Here is a 24,131-nt window from a genome sequence, read left to right on the forward strand (position 1 = left end):
CACATTAGCTCAGTAGCTAAAGAGCTTCGCCGATGTATTGTCGTGGAGATAAAAGTCACTGTGAATGTCCATTTCGCGTTCTCGACTCTCATTTTCAAGAGGATATAGTATCCGAGGTGGTTTAAAATACAAATCCGTGATCCACAATAGAAAAAGGAGAGAGTGTGGAATCCAATGAGCCAGCTTGTACCTAAGTTACGGTCAGAGCGAAAAAAGATATGTCTTGCACTGCATTCTAGTCCTTCACTCTAACGTTCCTCATCCACGAATCTTTCATCCTCGCTCAAATTAATGGGGTAATCGTCGCTTTCTCGGTCCGAATCGCTCTAGCTGCATTGAAAACAATAGGAAAATGTGAGGAGCTTTTCAACTGTTGACGTCACGCTACTTCCGGTACAGGTAAGGCTTTTTTTATCAGCGACCAAAAGTTGCAACTTTATCGTCGATGTTCTCTACTAAATCCTTTCAGCAAAAATATGGCAATATCGCGAAATGATCAAGTATGACACATAGAATGGATCTGCTATCCCCGATTAAATAAAACAAAATCATTTCAGTAGGCCTTTAACTGACTCCAGACGCTGTATTTGCCTGTTTTCGAGCTTGCTTTGGCATAGTTAGTCCTGGACTCAAATGGTAGTCTATATTTCTGGAGTGATGGCACCTTCCCGGTTAGGGGGAAGGCCGTCCCTCCGCAGCAATATAAAAATAAAAGTTCATATTTTTTAATCTGTCCTGTCCAGCCATTTAGGCAAATCATATTGTTGATACATATTTTCAAATCTGCTGTACAAATTTACTTAAGAAAAGAGAAGTGTTCTCTAGTTGCCTTATTTGTATTTGACTTTCTTAAATGTTTGGGTAGAAACCAAGCCAATTTTCTTTCAAGTAATATAGACATTTATCAGAGCTGTTTGCCTATTTAATGGAGGAATTTGGGAACCATAAAACTGGCAACCAATGTTAAAAAAAAAGTATTGATTTTGATTCAAGAATTGTTTTGAATCGCGAATAAACTCTGAATCGAATCGTTACCCTCAGGAATCAAATCAAATCGTTTTGTGCCCAAAGATTCACAGCCTTAGTTGTTACAGTGGCCAAAACTATTAGATGTACTTGTTAAATAAAACATTTGCCTTGTTTTTAATGATTACTTAGGCCTACTATGCTACTAAATGTTAGTGTTACTTGGAGAGCCCAGTGGTGTCGGATGTGGTACTCAAAGAAAACAGTTTGATAGTTCACTGTAATAAATAAAAAATAAAATGTATTCATTAAAATGATATGGTGTCATCATTTTTCATTAAAAAAAATAAATAAATAAAAACATTAATATTAATAATTTGTAAAGAACAAAAAAGTTTCCCATTGTAATGCAAAGAACACATTTTTTTGTGTCCGATTTCCCATCAAAGTGAGCAGCATCCTGTTTAAAATGGCCAGCGATGTCCCTCTTTGTGGATTAGTCAATAATACGCCAACCAGCTTCTGAAGGCTGCTCATTTAATCTGTTCTAATATGAGCAGGACATCATCAGATGAGTGAGGACAGCTGTGTACACTGGATTTGATGTTCAAAGGAAATCAACGCATTACAGTTGTCAAGTGAGGCAACATGTCCATCACTACCTGTCAGAAGGTTACTTTGATATCATGCTCCGTCCTCTGCGTGTCTCTCTTCTTGCCCAGGCTATTTTTACCCAGAGCCAAAAAAGAAATGGGACAGCCACAGGGTAAGTACACTTTATCACAGCATCCTCCATCCACCTTCAGTGCTGTTATTAGAGCTGCTGCCAGCTGTTACATTAGACAGCAGAGAGTGCTAGGTCATCATAATGTGCACATCATGATGTTACGTAAACACCAACAGTTTCTATTATGATCATTATTCATTTTATCATTTGAATAGCTATATCTTTTATACATAACATATTTCAGTGACTGCATGCTGTAATCATTTATTATGATCCTTATGGTCATTTTGTTAAAGTAGTTAGAAAAAAACATAACTATGATTATGCCTATGAATGTATAGTGTGATTGTACATTCTGCTACAATGTAATGTTCATAAACAATGATTACAATAAGGTAGACACTGCGCCTTCAAACATCGATATTATACTACAAATGTTGCACATGACAATACATTTGTACAATTAAAAGACCACCCCTGTTTTATTTATGTCATTTAACAGCAAAACATTGCTGAAAACAAAGGGCTACCTAGAGATACAAAAAGCAAAACACAAGAAAACACAACAGAAAAGGAAAATTTTACAAATACTGTGTGTCGATATGCATATATTTGATCATTATTATTATTACTATTATTTAGCCATTGATTTCAAACAGAGGGATTCCCAAATCAACATAGAAAAACGACAGCAATAAAGCATATAAAAACATTCCAATCAGCAGAGTAAAAAAAAATCTCAGATAAAAATGACAAAGCCCTCCGCAATATTAAAAGTAGTTTTATTTTTTCTATTTTTGTTGTTGTAGTGCGATCTTATATATGCTACACTCCCTGGAATACCAGACTTAGAGGATGTTCATTCATTCATTCATTTAATTTTATTAAAAAAATGAGATACTGTGCTGTAATAGACATTATCCAAAACTATAGTCATTTCAAATGACGACTTTCTGATTTTAAGAAACACTAAAATAAAAAATCAAGACAAAAATGGTGGTTGTCAGTAAATGTTCCATTTTTAGATCAAGCTGAGTGAAAAAAAACATGGCATCGTTCAGTACAGAGGAAAACATTTATGGAATCTTGAAAAACAAACAAACACTACAACACACCACTGGTAGGCTACTTGGTTGCACCATCTGTGGCTTTTAAAACAGCTTGCAGTCTCAGAAGCATGAAGTGACAAACAGTACTCTTCATCAATTAACTGTAAAGACGAGGGAAATATGCTTGCAGTGTGATCCCAGAGGCCTGGTTCACACAGCAGGTCAATTCAGATTTTTGTGCCTATATGTGACATGTATCAGACTTTTTATGTCACTAGGAACAGTGCAATTCCGAATGTTTTATATCCAACCCAGGCCTCTTTCATTATGTGGATATAAAAGTTAAAGTTAAAGTACCAATGATAGTCACACACACACACACACACTTGGTGTGGTGAAATTACTCCCTGCATTTGACCTATCCCCTTGTTCACCCCCTGGGAGGTGAGGGGAGCAGTGAGCAGCAGCGGTGGCCGCGCTCGGGAATCATTTTGGTGATTTAACCCCCAATTCCAACCCTTGATGCTGAGTGCCAAGCAGAGAGGTAATGGGTCCCATTTTTATAGTCTTTGGTATGACTCGGATATGAATAAATCGGATATATAAGCGATGCGACTGCAGTGTGAACGCTCCGGTCGCATTCATCCAACCAGAACGCCATCACAAAGCGATAGACGTCGTAATTCTTTGGCAAAATTGCTTGTTAAAAAATAATTACTTGACAAATGAGCAGAAAACAGACTAAATGTAATGTTTCAGGAAGTCATGTCAATGTTCCACCACTCATGTCTCCGAGTGCTCACCGACACGCTCTTCAAAGCAGACGTGAAAGTAAAATGTCCCTCAAACTGCCAGAGCCAAAATATCCTCTCTTCTGTTTTAAAATTCTACGCACAATAATTCAGTTCAGAAAATGTTGACTGTAGTTGCACGCAATCCTTGAAATTGCCACAAATGCGCCAAGGCTGGGATGGACTAGAATTACAGCCATGTTTACTTCGGTAAACACTGCAGTACGTGTGATGTCATGTCTGCATGCAGGTCAGATTGTGTTCACATTAGACATTGCACTTTTTTGAAATGTGAATGACTACATAAAAAGATTGGATTTGACAAAAAAAAATATGAATAGGACATCCGACCCTGCAGTGGGAACGTAGCCAGAGATACACCATGGGCAGGGTTGGAAAAAATAGGAGCCGGTTTCACAACCAGGAACAGGTGTGGGAGCCAGCGCTCAAAGGACAGACAGGGAAAAACACACAAGAAGTCAAACACAGAAAACCAGAATACAGGAACTGAAAATAACACCATGCACAAGAAAAACTACACAAGTCCAACCACAGCCATGGAGGGTCATGACATTACCAAGTCTGATGATTCCATCATTTTTGTGCATTATATTTGTCAGGTTCAAACACTGATGACATCTATTAAACAGACAAGAAGCAAGGAATCATGCAGAGACAGAGTTCAATTTGGCTCAATGAGGACAGACGTTTGGGACTGTACTCTTACTTACAGAACCAACCTATGCTCTAAGGTAACAGTCCCACGTGCTCCTCTATTTATTTGGGAGGTCCCTGGTTACATCACTGAGGCCGCCTCTAAAAGGAGTGGTCACACATATCATGCAAAGCAGTTCCAGTACGCACAATGCGTGACGGAATGTGCTGGGGGCCTTGTGATTTCGCCTTGTCTCTGCTTCGTCTGCGTGCTGTCGTCTTATCTTCGTTGAGGTCCTTGAAGTCCTTGGCTGTTAGTGGGCTAAGACAAACAAAATATCTGCGGCGAGGCCACCCCTCATATGCCGTGGCTGATAACAAGTTTTGTCCTTGCACAGATAGAAAAGTACAATTTGAGCACATTAGCTAATAACTATAGCAACTGCCTTCAAGCATAAGAGTTGTGTGATAACCAGTGTTGGGACTAACGCGTTATTTTACGTTATTTTTTATGTAGTATCGGCTAGAAACAGATGCGCTGCGGTGTCGTTCTTCTAAATCTTCCTCTGTCACAAGCCAGAGAGAAGAAAAGAGCCGTGTGTGTGTGTCTGGGTGTGGGTATGGGAAGGGGAGGCACACACGTGATCCGCGGTTTGATATATAAAACAAAACAAAAAGGTTGTTCGCATGCACGTTCAGTCCACACACAGCGTGGTCATGGCGAGCGGAGTAACGGAGGAGCTTGAACGCCCCGCGCCTTTCAATCGGTGTGTTTATAGGTGCAGACTCCGTTGTGCAAGACGAGGGTTTTAAACACATGCTGAACGTGCTTGAGCCACTTCACGACATCCCGTCGCGCACCCACTTCAGCGATAAGATTGTGCCAGATCTTTATGAGCAGGAGAAGAAAAAAGTTGTGGATGAACTATCCCGAGCATCATCTGTTGCGCTCATGACAGACGGGTGGACGTCCAGGGAAGCTATGTGACGATAAGCGCTCACTTCATCACAGCAGACTGGCAGATGAGAAGACACGCCCCCTCTACGAGAGTCCCCTTGCGCAGGTACTGACACAAGCAGTGGAGGAATGGAAGATAAAGATATCCCAGTCACAAGTGATAATGCCAAAAATCAAATAATTGCAGTGAATGAGGCAGGACTGGGACCACAGATAGGTGCTTTGCACATGTAGTGAATTTGGCATCACAGAAGGGAATCTCAGTCAATAGGATGGATCAGGAAGGAGGTTTCCTAGCACAACAGCTGCTCATGTGCTTAAGACAAAGCAAGAAATGCTAAAGCTGCCTACTCATAAAGCTCATACATGATGTCCAAATGAAGTGGAACTCCACTTATATGTTGCAGCAGCAGGCAGCTATATACTCTGCATTGACTCACAAGACCCTGAAGGCAAATGTCAAAGACATCATCAACCTGTCTGATGATGATGTGAGAGTGGCAGAGGAGGTCCTCCAGGTGCTTCAACCCCTCAAAAGTGTTACATCTCTACTGAGCACTGAAACTTCACCATCTGTGTCAATGATCCTGCCACTGAAAACAAGGATTCTACAATCCATGACTCCAAGTGTGGAAGACAGCAGCATCACTCCAGATGTCAGGCTTTATTTCACTACCTATGTTTCAAGGAAGATGATGTGCCTTCTTATGTTGCACTTTAACTTGGTTTTTATTAATGGTCATTGGTCCAAGTTTAAAGAAAGGAGAAATGCCTTTTTATGTTGCACTGTTTTTCATTAATTATGTTAAAATGAAAATACAAATGCATGTCAAGTTGATCAACAGATTGTATTATTCTCCAGTGCAATAACAGTACTGAAAAGAAGGCTAAAAGGGCATTAATGGGAGCTTTAAAAAAAAAAGAAGAAAAAAAGAAGTAACTAAATAGTTATTTTTCACAGTAACGCATTACTTTTTGATGTAAGTAACTGAGTTAGTAACTGAGTTACTTTTTAAATTAAGTAACTAGTAATTGTAACTAGTTACTGGTTTTCAGTAACTAACCCAACACTGGTGATAATTTACACATAATTATTCTAACAATATTACTGTACTATTATAGTTTTGGTAATTTGTAGTTATTTTATATATGTGTCACAATATTAAAAATGTTCTATTTACTTTTTGTATTTAGAATACTCGTTTTAACATTGCTCATTATCAACCACTTGTTGTCCTCTGTAGCAGGCCCTGGGTTCTACCCTCCAAGGATGCATCAGGTGTCCTTGTCAGATGACCCCGAGCAGTGGGCTGTGGACCCTTTCCACTCCCTGACACAGAGCATGGAGGCCACTGCCAGAATCAAAGGGATTGGACGTGGGAAAAAATACAACCTGATGGCCCAAGTTATACCCATTTATGGATTTGGAATTCTTCTTTACATTCTCTATATCATTTACAAGGTTAGCGTCAACACAAAGTCCTGATTGAGGTTTTGATAAAATGGACGTTTACTTCTACTTTTCTATGTTTACAGTTGACCTGCAAGGGCAAGAGTACTAAATCAGGAAAGTACATTACGAGCACGGTAGAGAGGAATACCAGTAAGTACTTCTGTCTTGTAAACTGTCAATTAAAAGTTGTGTGAAATAGATTCCATGCCAATATTGAGTTTTCTCTTTTGACAAACACTGAAGCACATGATGATGAGTTTGCCAGACTCCAGGAGCAATTACTTCAGACAGAAAGGATGATGGCGAGGATAGCTGCCAAAAACAGTCGGGCTTCTGGAAGGTCAGTTGTACGGGGGCCCAAACGTTCCAAACAGAAAAATAATACACACAAACGTGAAAGAAATGCGGAGAGAAAATGCTGCAAATTAAAAATGACACAAATAAAAATGGTAAATAACATGATTTTATTGTTATTGCTCGCAATATACAAAAAAACTTGGTTCAGAGCTCCAGGTACACTGACATGTGAATTGGATTACACACGCACAGATTGAGATACATATAAATAATTTAAAAATAATAAAATAAATAATAATACTACGTTTTTAGCAGCATTAGGACATGTTAAGAGAAATACTATAAATGTAGAAATAAAGTAAAGCTAAAATATGTTAAAAAATTTAATTTGTATAAAACATGTTAAGAAAGTACTCTTAAAATTAAATTAATGCAAATATACTGTTCAGTACATATAAAATAGTTAGGCAGTAATATAATGGTGCAGCAGACTATAGCAGCATTAAAATATTGTACACAATAAAATGCATAACGTACCTACTGTAGAGTATCTATGTATGTATCTATAGAAACACTGCAGGAACAAAAACAAATGTAAAATAAGAATGTTGAAACTTTACAGAATACAAATAGAAGTTTACCAGGAGAGTCACACCAACATTATGTGCATTAATCAATTGTTCTTTTATATTGTAAAAAATGAAGGATAAATGTTGAACAAAAACATAAACATGTAAAATGTACCTTTTCATTTTGCCTCTTCAAAAGTCAGCCATTCTGCTTAAAAACGGACAACTTCTGTTATTTTGTTCTGTGAACTCGCTGCATTTTTCTTATGCAGTTTGATTTTTGGGGGGTTTGTGTCTGTGTTTAGTGTTTGCAGCTTTTATGTTCTGATCTTTCAGCATTTATGTGATTTCAGTATTTTTCAATTGCATTTTTTTATTGTATTTTGATTAATTCTGTATTTTGGAGCGTTTGGAAGTTGCTGCACATGTGCCTCTTATTAGCAACTCTTAGCAATTGTACAACTCTGAACACACACAAAAAACAAAAAGCTTTATCGTTCTGGGGAAATGATTTAGTTAAATTACAAAAACATGTAAACTATTGACCAAACAGAGGGATATATTTTGTTAAATACTAATAGCAGTAAGCATTAAGGGAAACTGCACATTGTCAGAATGTTGTCTTATCAATCACAATCCTTATGTCAGACAAGCACACATAAGTAGTTGTTTTTTTATGCATTCTGATTTGCAAATAAACACTAGCAAGAGTCAGCTAACAGTGAAGGTAAAGGGATTTGCTCTATTCTGCCTATGAAGCGCCCTAAAAAACATCCAAAAACTACCATCATTTTTTATATACACACTGTAAGTATATATGTAATGTAGTAACAAGCACACTCATAATAGCATGTAATATTTAAGTATTTTTCTCATTTTAAGCATATGATGGCGCACTAATTTCACAGACGCATTGCAACGTTCTGTATTTACTTCAACAAAATACAACTATTCCTAATATTGGAACACTTCATGAGAGCCAACAATAAACACTTCTTTGGGACACATGATTATGCGTAACCTTATATCTTAGAGCCTGAATATACAGAGGATGAGCTACAAGTTTTAGAAGCTGACTGATAAGTAGATCCAGCAAGTAGCACGATTGCTAAGTGCTAAACAAAAAATACAAACTATAAACATGTAAAAAGTATCCCTTACTGTGCTATGGCTGCTCTCAGTGGGATGCCGACTGATGGGATGTTGATATCTTCCCGTTTGGATGAAGAATGAATCATATTTCTCACGCAGGTAGAAAAAAAAGTATTTTGTGTCTTTATCGTGATCTCCTGGTCTAAGTTGAATGTCAAAGTTGACCAAATTCTCAGTTTATGGTCGAAACCTTCTACTATACAAGTGAGAGGCATAATTTATAATCTAGAATAAACTTTTACCAACTCAGAGGCGATGCAGCAGCTCACCAGTTTAGTATGTCAATACTGTAGCTGCATAAGATAGTTAACTCCCTGGGATCACGGTGCCACTAAAAGTAGTTCCTCTGCGTTAGCGCTTATAATAACAATATCACTCATATTTGGTTAATATGCAGGTCACAACATGTCAATGGAATATTGTTGGTGGTTTTTGGATGTTTTAGAACGCATACAAAAAAAATAGAAAGACATATGTGTTTTTGTCTTACATAGGGATTGTGAATGATGGGGACAATTCCAAAAGAGTACAGTTCCCCTTTAAATCTAGCACATAATGCAGGAACGTTTCTGTTTTGCACCACTGCTGCCCTCCAGTGGCAGACGCAGGAAAAGTAAGACAGCGCCATCGAAGAAAGAAGAGAAGCTCCTCAGACAGCTGAGACAAATCACACAGAACATACAAGAAGGTCGTCTGGAAGCTGCATCCCCAGAGATGGAAGCCGAAGAAGTCCCTTATGGCGCTGATTGGGAAGGTACAATACCTGTCCTCCTCTGTCACACACACACACACACACACACACACACACACACACACACACACACACACACACACACACACACACACACACTGGTTATCATTTGGAATGGGGACTAAGTTTTTCATCATCACTTGTGGAGACAAGGGAAAAAATATATTAGTTTTAACTAAGGATGGATACCATACAGAATTATAGTACTATTAATGCCAGGATAACACGTTTCACTTTTCAAGAAAACTCATTTAAACTTTCATTTTTACTTTTTATATTGAACATAAATAACATTAAAAAAAAACTGTTCTACTTCACCAGTCTTGCTGATTATCTCTTAATCTACTATTTTAGCTGCAATCTCCTTTTGTAGGCCGTAATGCGGTTGTACACTTAGAACTTCAATGCTTGCCATTCCCGGTTTTGGAGAGCTTCCGGTTCGGCCCTCAAAACATTTTAAACAGTCACTCTTTCCTGGTACAATACCAGAAGGGATGAATCGCTTCATGTGCTTCTCGACAGCCTTCACCTCTTTCTGTGTCCAGGGTCGCATTTTCTGGGCAGCTTTACCTGCAAGTGACCATACAAAATATTTCCAGTTCAATTTATCATCAATCATTATACCTAAAAATTTGGTTTCATTAATTATTTCAATTTCTTAAGCTTATAATTGAGTTCAAACCAAACACAATGAGGGAAATAAATTATAGACAAAGGAAACAACAAAGATGACATCATACCATTGGAAGAATGTCTCACTGCACGATTTCGTGATGATGCATCCATGTCTTTTAAAGGGGGTGTCAGTCTCTTGAGGGGCGGGGTGTGTTCATCATCAGGGGTTGGTAAGGCCACCTCTGTTGTGGTTTAAATGTAATAAACATTCAGTGTCATGCTTACCATAGGGCACCTTTAATAAACCAGAAAAATTAGTATTAACTTACCATTGTCAGGACATGGATAGTGTCCTTCCTCTCTGGTGATATCTTCCTCTTCAGTTTGCACAACACATTCTGTGGTAAACATAACATGTTAAGCTTATAATTGAGTTCAAACCAAACAAACAACAAAGATGACAACTTACCATTTGGACCATTTGTGATTCCGTCCAAGTTCTTTCCATTGAACTCACAAAATCGATCTTGCTAGAGTGCCATCAAAACTTTGCTGATTTTTGCCACCTGCAATGTCTTTTCCGGAAGTTTATAGAACTCACAATGGATTCTAATATCATGGCCAAGAAAGTTGGCCAGCTGGTCCATCTCTGTGTCTGTCATGTTTAGCACAGTTGAAAGGGTGGCAGCATGTTTTCGTAGTTTCGTGGATGTAAGGGAAACGGGACATTTTGCATGACATGCTTTTGCATAGTCTCGTATGCAGTCAGAACCACGGAAATGTGTCATCGCTGTGGGTCTTGCAAACAGGTAAGTGTTGTATTTGAGAACCCCACAAGTTTCCCTGTACTTAATGAGAAGTTCTAATGCACACACCATTTTTGGAGTCAAGAGAATAGGAACAGGTCTGCCTCGTTTTCCCCTGATGACAATCCTTGAAAAATGTCTGCAGAGTTTTTTTTCCACTTCAGAGAGAGCCCAATCAACATCTTCAGGAGGATCAGTTGTGTCTCTTGACAAAAAAGCCAACAAGGGCATGGCTGCTACCTCTCCTTCTCTTCGTCTGTTAAAAAGGTCTGTGTCAAACATACTTTTGTCAGGTCTGACCAGGCCTTTGTGGAAGAATTTTCAGATAGCGCACTGCTGCACTCATCATGCATTTGACTGAGAAACTGATGCATTTTTTGAACATCCTCAGTGAAGGGCATAAGTTGTTTTCTTCAGCTATATTCCTCAGGGCTGTTGCAAAGATCAACTCGTTCCACTTCTCACGATGGACATCTTGGAACTGAGTGGCATTCCTGACCAAATCTTCATTGTTGTTTATCAAACCTTGTGCTTTCAAAAGTTTGCTGACTTTAACCAGGGAATTCCAAAGTTTAGTTGCCAGTGATGGAATGCAGAATTTGTTAGTGTCATTATCATAGCCACAAGTACATTTGACAGCTGTACTGTTTTTTTATAAACAGTACAGCTGTTTATTAAAAAAAAAAACAGCTGTACTGTTAAAGGCTTGCAAATCATTACAAGCCTTTTGTAATGATTTGCGATTCATTACAAAATCCTCAATTTTTTTCAAGGTAGTTACTCTCCTGGCATTATGAATCAGTGTTCCTAATTCCCACATCTTCTCTCTGACACATTGTTGATTTTTTGCTGACATACCACTTTTGTTCAACAGGTGCTGCCCAACATCTGTGATGACATGGTCATTTTTTATTATTTCTGTGATTGGATCAGGAATCATGACACTTATTACTCCCCACAGTTGTTTGGATACACTTGAAGGCACAGGCCCAGGATATATGCAGATGGACTGGACACGGTCCTTTCCTGGTTTTCGGGTGACTGATGAAGGTTTGAGGCGGCAACTTCGCATGTGTCTCCACAGTACCTTTCTGGTAAACAGTCCTTGGCAATGTGCACAGTGCATGAAATCATTTCCTTTAGCTTCTTTAGGTGGTTGTTTGAATGGCACTAGTTCACCCTTCCCTGACTCCATAATAGTAGCATTGTGAGCGTAGTTCCCTTTATTACGAATATTCTCTAGCTGTTTCCTTCTCTTCATGGAACTCGTTGGAAAGCTAAGAGCTGTGGCTACTTCCAATTTGTTTTTGTGTGCACTTTTTAGATGTCGTGCCAGCTTGGCATAAGGCTTACTGCAAGACAAGCAATAATATATTTTGTTGTAAACTCTTTTTCCGTGTTTTGTAATGGGAGCGCGAACAACTAAGTTGTCAATCATTTCCTGACTGAAGCAGTATTCCTCTGTTCCAGTGACATCAGGTGTTATGCTGTTTATGTCCAAGTCCATGTGGTCTACTGTACATGTCTTTCATCTAAAATGTGTGAAACTAAATCAATGTGAGGTTTTTAAAATGTCCTTAATCTCCAATGTCCATCATAACTATACATGTAACATCTTAAAAGTCCTTGTAGACAACCAATTAGCATTAAATTAGAGCTACTTTGACTATAATCCAGTCCAAATGCCCCAAAAAAAAAAAAAACACAAAGTGATTCACAAGCTTTTTTTTTAGCAAAGCTCATGTTCTCAATTAAATGCACCCGTTGGAAAAGGTTCGCTTCGCTGCTAATTTTTTGGCTTAACTCGGTCATAAACACATTAATCTTCTACAAATGATAGTCTATAACCTCCATTTATAAGAACTATGTCCGAAATGTAGAACTCCTTCCTGTACTGCGCTCACGCTGCCTCTGTGTGGCGTGCCAGGTGTGAATTTTTAAAGTAATCAATGAAGGACCAGCCAGTGCATTACCAGCTGCAGCCCGATTGAGGGGCTGCTGTGCAAATGTATCACACTCAAACTAACCAATAAACATGTTTTATGAAAAAAAAAGCTTAAAAATCACTAAGGCATCTTCAGAATGGATCTGACTATTATTTAAAAAGGTTTCCCTTTAGGGGACCTGTTTTTTTGTCCCCATAACGTCAAAGGTCCCCTAAAGTGATTTTGTAAACAGCGACGTCCCCAATAAGTAAGCATTGCCAGAACACACACACACACACACACACACGCTTTGCGTTTGTAATACGCAAATAGCAAACACTTACTTTTCTTTCTTTTACAATCACAGATTTTAACAAAAAATTGATCTTCTGTTTTGTACATGTCAAAAAAAGTCTTAAGGTTAAGCAAACTGCAATGCCAATGAACAACCTTATTTGTTTTCTGTAAATCTAAACCATAGTTTTCTCCAAATTTGTAGACGTATCGTTATCATTAGTTTTTAGATTTAATTGCCCTTGATTTTTGGGAGCTCTATCAAGGTCAAAGTTCACCAGTAAACAAGTCAAATGTTCTGGTCAAATTTTCTATCAAATCACATCAAGTTCTAAACAGACTTTCCTGCGCCATGTGTGACGATTTACAAATATGGTCGTCTATTACCACATTGTGCTTCAACTATTACAACCTTTGGCATTTATCATGGAATCACCAGACTTGGAGCATGTTCATTCAGTTGTTTAATTTTGTACCAAAAACAGATAACAGACATGACACAAAACTATAATAATTTCAAATGGCAACTTTCTGGTCTTAAGAAACACAAACATTATTTAAGAATATAAATTCTGGTAGTCAGTAACAGTTTAATTTTTAGATCAAGCAGAGTGAGTATTATCAGGAATTACTAAATTTTGAGGAAAACATTATGGAACCGTGAAAAACAAACAACAACTCTACGACACACAACTAGTACTTTGTTGCACCACCTCTGGCTTTTGTATCAGCTTGCAGTCTCTGAGGCATGGACTTAAAGGCCTACTGAAATGATTTTTATTTATTTAAACGGGAATAGGAGAATCATTCTATGTGTCATACTTGATCATTTCGCGATATTGCCATATTTTTGCTGAAAGGATTTAGTAGAGAAAATCGACGATAAAGTTCGCAACTTTTGCTCGCTGATAAAAAAAGCCTTGCCTGTACCGGAAGTAGCGTGACGTCACAGGAGGTAATATTCCTCACAATTTTCCTTTGTTTACAATGGAGCGAGAGAGATTTGGAGCGACAAAGCGACGATTACCCCATTAATTTGAGCGAGGATGAAAGATTCGTGGATGAGGAACGTTAGAGTGAAGAACTAGAGGCAGTGCAGGACGTATCTTTTTTCGCTCTGACCGTAACTTAGGTACAAGCTGGCTCATTGGATTCCACACTCTCTCCTTTTTCTGTTGTGGATCACGGATTTGTATTTTAAACCACCTCGGATACTATATCCTCTTGAAAATGAGAGTCGAGCACGCAAAATGGACATTCAAAATGACTTTTATCTCCACGACAATACATCGGTGACACACTTAGCTACTGAGCTAACGTGATAGCATCGTTCTCAAATGCAGATAGAAACAAAATACATAAATCCCTGACTGGAAGGATAGACAGAAGATCAACAATACTATTAAACCATGTACATGTAACTACACGGTTAATAATTCTCAGCCTGGTAAAGCTTAACAATGCTGTTGCTAACGACGCTAAGGCTAATTTAGCAACTTAGCAACCGGACCTCACAAAGCTATGATAAAAACATTAGCGCTCCACCTACGCCAGCCAGCCCTCATCTGCGCATTCATCAGCCCTCATCTGCCCATCAACAGCCGTGCTCACCTGCGTTCCAGCGATTGACGGCGCGACGAAGGACTTCACCCATCATCGACGAAGCTCTTTAGCATGAGCTAACGTGATAGCATCTGTCTCAAATGCAGATAGAAACAAAATAAATAAATCCCTGACTGGAGGGATAGACCTCACACAGCTATGATAAAAACATTAGCGCTCCACCTACGCCAGCCAGCCCTCATCTGCCCATCAACAGCCGTGCTCACCTGCGTTTGCCTAAGTGCTAAGGTTTGTTTCAGTAGTCAAGTTTGTTCTCCGCCATTGTGCGCGCCTTTTGTTTGCTCCCTTTTTTTGTAGTTTGTTAGTGTAAAAATAAATATGTACTTACCTTCACGCCATGTCCAGTCCAACTTTACTTGCATCTTGGGAAAACAAACATCCCATAGACCACGTCTTGTCAGAATGTCGCCAGCACAAAAAAGTTTTTCCGCGAGAAAGTTGGACGAGGGAGCGTGGGAGGTCCTGCGCGCGATGGAGGAGGAAACGCTGCGCTACTCCTCCATGGAGCGCAGAGACCTGATGTGGGGGCCAAATGGAGAACTGGTGCCATTGAGTTCCATTTGGTCCGAGGACGGCACTACGTCACCACAGTCCCGGAAGCGCCGCTCCAGACCAAGGACGTCAGGGAAGGCTTTCGCGAGCGGACACAACGCGGCGTTCCCGCAAGCTCCTCCCCCTACGGGCGGAAATAGGCTGCAGCCTGCCCGGCTCCCTCAGGACAACGTCACGCCACCGTCAACGGATGACATCACACACCAAGATTTTTTTTCCTGAATTATTTTTCTTTTGATCACCCGCCCCCAGCAAAAGACACTAAGTCCATGATTGAACATTACCAAAACATGTTCTTGAAAATCAGGTTTAGTCAGTCACAGCCATCCCAATTTCATGCCCCGTCCCCCAAGACTCAAGCCACACCCACGTTACAACATGTTTATTTTTTTTCACTCACTAAAACCCGGGGGGGGGGGGGGGGAGAAATACCTTTTGGACAATTTAAAGGGGAGGATTCTGCCCCCCTCCTGGCCTCCCTCCACCCACCCCAAAAAACGGTTCCAGACCGCGGGGAGCGCATCTGGTATCCGCTCCTTGAGGGGGGGGCTAGGGCTGGTAACTGTTCAGGTGGGATGGCTACGCATCGTCATGCCAAGCCACAGCCTCTAGCACGGCCGCCACCACCAGTCTTTCGGCCTGCTAAGCCGCAACCTCCGGCCCGGCCGCCGCTACCGGTCTTTCAGCCTGCCAGGCCGCAACTCCCGGCTAGGCCACCTCCACCAGCACCAAGGCTAGCACCAAGGCTAGCACCAGTAGCAGCACCACGGTTAGCACAACGGCTAGCTGCTCCAAAGCTAGCACATGTAGCTGCACCACGGCTAGCACCAAGGCTAGCACCAGCACCAAGGCTAGCACCATGGCTAGCTCCAAGGCTAGCACCAGCGCCAAGGCTAGCACCAGCACCAAGGCTAGCACCTACGCCACGGCTAGCACCAGCGCCAAGGCTAGCACCAGCACCAAGGCTAGCACCTACTCCACGGCTAGCTCCACGCCCTGCTCCAAGGCTAGCAACATGCCTAGCCGCACCACGCCAAGCTCCACCACGCCAAGTTCCTCCAGTAGCAGTTCCACGCCAAGTGCCACCAGTAGTAGCTCCACGCCAAGTGCCACCAGTCGCAGCTCCACGCCAAGTGCCGCCAGTCGCAGCTTCACAACACCAAGTTCCGCCAGTCGCAGCTTCACAACGCCAAGTGCCGCCAGTCGCAGCTACACGACGCCAAGTGCCGCCAGTCGCAGCTCTACGACGCCAAGTGCCGCCAGTCGCAGCTCCACGACGCCAAGTGCCGCCAGTCGCAGCTCCACGACGCCAAGTGCCGCCAGTCGCAGCTCCACGACGCCAAGTGCCGCCAGTCGCAGCTCCACGACGCCAAGGGCCGCCAGTCGCAGCTCCACGACGCCAAGACCCAAGCCAAGACGCTCTATGCCAAGACCCGCCATGCCAAGACCCGCCGCCTGCCGCACCACGCCATGCTTTGCTGCCTGCCACGATGACGACGTGCCCGCCTCCTCGCCGGCCACGGATGTGGCCCTTCCCGGGTCACCCACCTCATCAGGTACAGCGGCGCTCTACGCGTCGCCGCCACCTAACTCTGCCCCGGGGGATACGGGGACACGTGGTCTGGCGACCCACCGCCCGCCCTCCCACGACTATTGATCTTTGTTTTTGGACATCTGGGATCTGTCCCTAAGGGGGGGGCTCTGTCATGTCTGTGTTGATCATGCTTTTGTTTGGCCATGTGCTGTTTGTTTTTTGGACGCTTTTTAGTTCCTGGTTGTGCACTCTTGCTTGTTTTGTTTCCATGGTTACCCATTAGTTTCACCTGTTCCACGTTTTGGACTCACACACCTGTCACCAATCATGTCACTGTTATTTAAAGCCTGTCTTTTTATGTTGGTCGGCCTGGCGACATTAAATCTGTTTGCTTCTGACACCCATGCTACTTCTGTACCTCCATGCTACCTTTGAAATCCACGCCATAGTTCCCTGCGTTCCAAGTAAGTTTTTGTTTATTGTCCATAGTTTGCCTAAGTGCTAAGTTTTGTTTCAGTAGTCAAGTTTGTTCTCCGCCATTGTGCGCGCCTTTTGTTTGCTCCCTTTTTTTGTAGTTTGTTAGTGTTAAAATAAATATGTACTTACCTTCACGCCATGTCCAGTCCAACTTTACTTGCATCTTGGGAAAACAAACATCCCATAGACCACGTCTTGACAGGTTTTTTTTTTGTTAAGACGTTAATGACTGCTTTCGTTTAGCTTTTCTGTATTTCAATCTCATTTTCTTTAGGTGGTTTCTCACAGTTCAGTCACAGACGGTGACGCCAGTTTCTGCCCATTTGGTTTTTAATTGCATTTGTTATTTTCAAGACATATTCACTTTAAGTTTTCTGTCTTGATGTTTTTTCCTTGATCTACCACTATGCTTGCCTTTTACAACTTTCCTATGTTGTTTGTACTTGGTCCAGATTTTAGACACAGCTGACTGACTATGAACAATCAACATATTTTGCAACATTGCTCCTTGTGTTGGAGCCATTGTTCATGTCAATCCACCTGGTGCAACAGCTTTCCAAGGTGTGAACACTCTTTTTAACTGCAGACTAATGAACTGATTTAATCTGATGCAGGTGTTTGCTTTGGAAATGAAAATGTACAGGGTGATTTCATTTTTTTTTTCCTCAAAATTGAGTGATTCCATGAATTTCACTCTGCTTGATCCAAAAATGAAACTGTTACTGACCACCACACTTTATTTTTAATTTTAGTGTTTCTTCAAAAGTTACCATTTGCAATGACCAAGTTTTGTGTCATGTCTGTTATCTGCTTGGAAAGGAAACTGCATGAACATACGACTCGTTTGGTGATTGCATAATTTTTTTGTTAGGTGTTGAATATTGCAGTTTGCCTTTTTATAAAATATATATATATATATATATATATATATATATATATATATATATATATATATATATATATATATATATATATATATATATATATATATATATATATATATATATATATATATATATATATATATATTTCAATTGCAGGCTATACTGTATGGAGTAGTCGTTTGTCATTCCAAAAAAAACGTTTTCACATTAAACTTTTTAACAACAAAAATCAAAGGGCCAATTCTTTACCATGTGTAGTGAACACACAAATGGGAATAAGTCTGTCCAAACCGATATCCAAATTGCGCAAAAACGTGGTTTATTCTTAGGGAAACGAGTATGCAAAGAACAAACACAATTTAAGTGCCTTTCTTATTCTGGTAAAAAAAATTAAAATACAAATGTTCCCACCCAAGTGCATGCTGGTCTCAAAAGTGCCTAAATAAAACAAACAAAGAAGAATACAGCTAAACTAACCAGATAACAAACTCACATTAGGGCTGGGCGATATGGCCTTTTTTTAATATCTCAATATTTTTAGGCCATATCGCGATACACGATATATATCTCGATATTTTGCCTTAGCCTTGAATGAACACTTGATGCATATTATCACAGCAGTAGGATGATTCTATGTGTCTACATTAAAACATTTTTGTTCATACTGCATTAATACTGTATATGCTACTTTTAAACTTTCAGGCAGAGAAGGAAATCACAACTAAGTCAATTTACCAAAACTGTATTTATTAAACAGTTATTAAGCAGTGGCACAAACATTCATGTCATTTCCAAAACAGAAAGTGCAAGATTGTCAGAGACATTTTAAAACAAGCGATTAGTTTAAAACATGATGTCACACAAGATATTTCAATAAGTGTCAAATAAAAATGGGCTGCATGATAGGAAATCAAATAGTGTATGTCCTTCGCTATGTGGTAGGTTCCTGTGGACGGTATCTCCTTCTGTTGACTCTTTTTTTCATACGGTGTTGATGTGGAAATGTTCGCCTCGGCATTTTGATGGTGTGGCACCGAACGGAGATGTTGACATGCAGAGTTTCAATCACTCTTCAGGTGACTTTTCAAATGATGCTACATATTAGCAGTAATGCTACTTTTTGTAGAAACGCTTTCGCACCACACTTGACAAATTACGGTTGTCTGTTCGACATATTCCCTCTTGAAGCCAAACCACCGCCAGACGATGGACCCCCTGCTGTTTTTTGGGGGAATAAATTATTCCTTCATTTGTTACCAGATTCGCACCTTCCTTCTCTCATCTTCCCACTCGCATCACAGCTAACTTTAGCCATGCTACCTCTCTGCTGCGCGAGGGCGTATACGTATGTGACGTATGTAAGAATGTGCGCTTGCTGTCTGTGAGAAGGAGCGACAAGACAGAGTGAGAGGAGCCTGTAGTATAATGCCTGCAGCTAAAAGCAACTGCGTGAGAACGTATACTCCGATATCACGATATAATCATTTTCTATATCGCACAGAGACAAACCCGCGATATATCGCGTATATCGATTTATCGCCCAGCCCTAACTCACATACATCTGATCTTAATGAAATAAAATACACTGATTCAGAATAATTAAGTCTAAATACTAACAACATTAATACTAAACTAAACAACACTAATACAGTAAGTGAATAGCTCCAACATGGTGTGTCCTCATTAGTTTCACCGGTGGAGTGGAGCCTATGACAGGTTACTTTGGTGGGGTACACCTGGACTGTTCAGCTGTCAATCAAATGACACATCAAACTATAAACAGCCATCCACACCTACGGATAATTTCACACTGCCTAGTTATAACCTGCACTGTGCTATTCTAGTTCAATTAAACATACAGTCGCGATCAGCTCAATTTTTGTTTCATTTGACCACATAACCTTCCTCTAGAAGGTCTTGTCTTTGTCCATGTGATGTCAGATTAAACAAAAATTGAGCTGTTTGGCCACAATACCCAGCAGTATGTTTGGAGGAGAAAAGGTGAGGCCAGTATTATGCTCTGGGCCTGTTTTTCTGCCAATGGAACTGGTGCTTTACAGAGAGTAAATGGGACAATGAAAAAGGATTACCTCCAAATTCTTTAGGACAACCTAAAATCATCAGCCTGGAGGTTGGGTCTTGGGCGCAGTTGGGTGTTCCAACAGGACAATGACCCCAAACACACGTCAAAAGTGGTAAAGGAATGGCTAAATCAGGCTAGAATTAAGGTTTTAGAATGGCCTTCCCAAAGTCCTGACTTAAACGTGTGGACAATGCTGAAGAAACAAGTCCATGTCAGAAAACCAACAAATTTAGCTGAACTGCACCAATTTTGTCAAGAGGAGTGGTCAAAAGTTCAACCAGAAGCTTGCCAGAAGCTTGTGGATGGCTACCAAAAGCGCCTTACTGCAGTGAAACTTGCCAAGGGACATGTAACCAAATATTAACATTGCTGTATGTATACTTTTGACCCAGCAGATTAGGTCACATTTTCAGTAGACCCATAATAAATTCATAAAATAACCAAACTTCATGAATGTTTTTTGTGACCAACAAGTATGTGCTCCAATCACTCTATCACAAAAAAATAAGAGTTGTAGAAATTAATGGAAACTCAAGACAGCCATGATATTATGTTCTTTACAAGTGTATGTAAAATTTTGACCACGACTGTATTTTCTGTGAAAATGAACCACTCTTGTCCCACTCTTACAGGCTACCCAGAGGAGACATACCCTGAGTTTGATGTACCCCATTGTAAATATGCATTTGACAATGTCGCTCTGGAGGAGCCCTGCATCAACCAGCCCACTGCGGAGGCCTTGGCAGAAAGAATGGAGCAAGAAGAGGAAGAGATTGCAGCAAGGAAGCTTTCCATCGTACAAGAGGAAGATGAAGACGAGGAGGAAGAAGACGAGGACGCTGAAGATGTGGAGGATGATACAGAGGAAGAAGAGGAGGAGGAGGAGGAAGCAGAAGCTGAGAGAAGACTTTTGCTGAGTCCTCGTCGTGAATCCCACACTGATTCAAACACAAAGCAGGAAATATTAGGTCTGCAAGTCAGCAAGGAGCTTCTAGGCCACGATGGAGGCAAGAAGCACATCAGTTTCAATGAGCGCAGAGACGTCTTTCACTACCCTAAAGAGGGGGCCGATGAGGAGGAAGTGGATGAGGACGATGAAGGGACAGAGGTGGAAGAAGAAGAGGAGGAGGAGGATGCAGATGAGGAAGATCCAGTGACTGAGGCGGAGAGTCTTGAGTTTAGTAGTGCGGTGTGTGTCAATCCTGAGGAAGAAGCAGAGCAAGAAGAAGCAGAAGATTTCTTCATGTTATTATCTGTGGAGAGTCTCACGAATGTCCATGTTGATAGTCCTAAAGAGGTCAGTGGGTTGAGGATGCGGAACAGGAGGGAGACGTAAAGGACTGGGTTGAGTCTGAGACTCCTGATACAGTGTTTTTAAATATTTTTGACCTATTGACTCTTTTTAATGTCAATAAAGAGATGTTTTATGTACTCATTACAACAACCATTTGTTTTTTCAGTTCATCTTCTCAAAAGGCAATACAGTACTATACAGTAGACATGAAACAATCAGTGTGCAGCTTGTATAGCAGTGCAAACTTACTCTATCTAGGGGCGACATGGCGTACACTGCAAAAAGTCAGTGTTCAAAAACAAGAAAAAACAAAACAAAAATTAAGGGTATTTTATTTGAACTAAGCAAAATTATCTGCCAATAGAACAAGAACATTTGGCTTGTCAAGACTTTTCCAAAACAAGTAAAATGAGCTAACCTCAATGAATCCAAAAATACCTTAAAATAAGTATATTCTCACTAATGACAAGTGCACTTTTCTTGGTAGAAAAAAAGAGACCTTTTTGCTCAATATGTTGAAGAATATTTTTAAATTAAGTAAATGCTAGTGCCATTATCTTGACATAATGATATGCGCTCGGCATCATGATTTTTTTTTCATGCTTGAAGTAAGAAATGATTACTTTAAAAAAGTAGTTTTATACTTGTGAGTGTTGATGACACACCTTTGCAACAGTTGATATTCTAGTTTCAAACATGTTTTACTCAATATACTGTAGGTCATAAAATCTCAGCAACAAGCTGTAATATCTTACTGAGATAATTTACGACCAAAACCCTTAAAACAAGTAAAACACTCTAACATAAAATCTGCTTAGTGAGAAGAATTATCTTATCAGACAGAAAATAAGCAAATATCACCCTTATTTGAGATATTTAATCTTACTTAGATTTCAGTTTTTGCAGTGTAGTGGGTAGAGCGGCCGTGCCAGAAACCTGAGGGTTGTAAGTCCGCTCCCCGCCTCTTTCCAACCATATCGCTTGGGCAGGACACTTCACCCTTGCCCCCAGTGCCACTCACACTGGTGAATGAATGATGAATGAAGGATAGGTGGTGATCAGAGGGTCCGTAGGCGCAAACTGGCAGCCACGCTTCCGTCAGTCTACCCCAGGGCAGCTGTGGCTACGAAAGTAGCTTACCACAACCAGGTGTGAATGACTTTGAGTGTCTAGAAAAGCGCTATATAAATCTAATCCATTATTATTAAACAGCTGTCGACACAAGTGAGTCGCAGCATGGTGGTTATAGTCAGGGGCGGCACGAGTACAGCTAGCACTGGGGAACTGCGGTTTATTGAGGGAAGCTCCAACATGTACTGTGACATTTTGAAACAGAGCATGAGCTCCTCCCTTGGGAAAGCATTTTCCAACATGAGCACAAACACGGATAAAAGGGTTGATAAAATATGAGGGGTGTACTCATTCTTGGGAATAAACAGTATTTGGGACGGCGTGGCGCGGTTGGGAGAGTGGCCGTGCCAGCAACCTGAGGGTTCCTGGTTCGATCCCCACCTTCTACCAACCTCGTCACATCCGTTGTGTCCTTGAGCAAGACACTTCACCCTTGCTCCTGATGGGTTGTGGTTAGGGCCTTGCATGGCAGCTCCCGCCATGTGTGTGTGAATGGGTGAATGTGGAAATAGTGTCAAAGCACTTTGAGTACCTTGAAGGTAGAAAAGCGCTGTACAAGTATAACCCATTTTATCTTTCATCCACAAATTCTCAACATTTTGACCAATTCAGGCATGTTCCACCTCAGTGGATATAAAAGCTCGCAAATGCATCATGAGTAAAATGTTGGACTAATGAGACCTGCGTGCCTGTTTGCATTGTGATATTGTTTATATGTTGTCCAGACTGAGTGAAGATGTCCACACACTTCAAATGTTACATTTTAATGAATAAAGCATTGTAGTAGGACAGCAGGTTGTTACCATGTTTGCTTTGATACATTCTTTTTTTAGTTGTTACAGTACAAAGCTTTTGTTTGTCAATGAAACAGATAAAATACTAAGACTGAAACGCTACCAGAGAAGCATAAGAAACACAATTCATGCAAAATAGTGGCTTTTCTAACAGTGTGTCTATTTCAGTTTTTTTTTCTCTGTTTTAGGTTGATTGATCAATATACGCTCTCTGCACCAGCTACGTTCGCTTTCTTGCTAAATTAGCTTTCCCGTTGTCAGCTCTATGCTACAGTTTACGTTTTCACCTCTACGCTTGGACCCCTCTGCGCCTCCGAGCGACACGCTTGTTGTTTTTGTATTTTTGCCTCTTATATGAAATAAAAACAATCTTACCTGCACACTGCTCATGCTGCTTCCTGTCCTTTTCCGCATCGTGAGAACACCATCGTCCACACCAATGTGACATCAGTGTGTGTAAGTACTTTTTGAGCACATTGAACAATACCACAATAATAACAGTGATACTTTTGGTCAAATTAACGGTGATATGACTTTCATATTGTTACATCCCTACTGTATTTTTACACACATCAATAGAATAAGACATATGTGTCATGATCCGTGGTCCGGATCATGTTTTGTGTTTTCTGTTAGTTTTGGACTCCTAAAGTTCCTGTTTGTGCACCTCTAAGCTTGTTTAGTTACCATGGCTACTTATTATTTTCACCTGCCTCTGGTGTTCGGGACGCTCACCTGTTTCTCATCAGAGG

The 24,131-nt window shown here is 40.6% G+C and overlaps 1 protein-coding gene across 2 annotated transcripts; it reads left to right on the forward strand.

Annotated features, from left to right (window-relative positions):
- The first annotated feature begins 1,531 nt into the window (after positions 1 to 1,531).
- On the forward strand, positions 1,532 to 22,168 carry ric3a (RIC3 acetylcholine receptor chaperone a). Of its 2 annotated transcripts, XM_062028960.1 has the most exons (6): positions 1,532 to 1,732; positions 6,390 to 6,607; positions 6,682 to 6,748; positions 6,842 to 6,938; positions 9,213 to 9,370; positions 20,793 to 22,168. In XM_062028960.1, the coding sequence occupies exons 1-6, from the start codon at positions 1,615 to 1,617 to the stop codon at positions 21,494 to 21,496; spliced, it is 1,362 nt and encodes a 453-aa protein (XP_061884944.1). In that variant the 5' UTR covers positions 1,532 to 1,614; the 3' UTR covers positions 21,497 to 22,168. The 2 variants fall into 2 exon arrangements, with proteins under 2 accessions (XP_061884944.1, XP_061884950.1); XM_062028966.1 differs by lacking the exons at positions 6,842 to 6,938; positions 9,213 to 9,370.
- The last annotated feature ends 1,963 nt before the right edge of the window (positions 22,169 to 24,131 follow it).

Source organism: Entelurus aequoreus, linkage group LG02 (assembly GCF_033978785.1).
Source record: "Entelurus aequoreus isolate RoL-2023_Sb linkage group LG02, RoL_Eaeq_v1.1, whole genome shotgun sequence".
Classification (NCBI taxonomy): domain Eukaryota; kingdom Metazoa; phylum Chordata; class Actinopteri; order Syngnathiformes; family Syngnathidae; genus Entelurus; species Entelurus aequoreus.

Bases quoted from the DNA above. Each gene is read 5' to 3' on its own strand.
- ric3a (XM_062028960.1), top strand. From the start codon at position 1,615: ATGTCCATCACTACCTGTCAGAAGGTTACTTTGATATCATGCTCCGTC. The intron at 1,733-6,389 runs GTAAGTACACTT...TGTCCTCTGTAG, and splicing joins AGAAATGGGACAGCCACAGG to CAGGCCCTGGGTTCTACCCT. The intron at 6,749-6,841 runs GTAAGTACTTCT...CAAACACTGAAG, and splicing joins CACGGTAGAGAGGAATACCA to CACATGATGATGAGTTTGCC.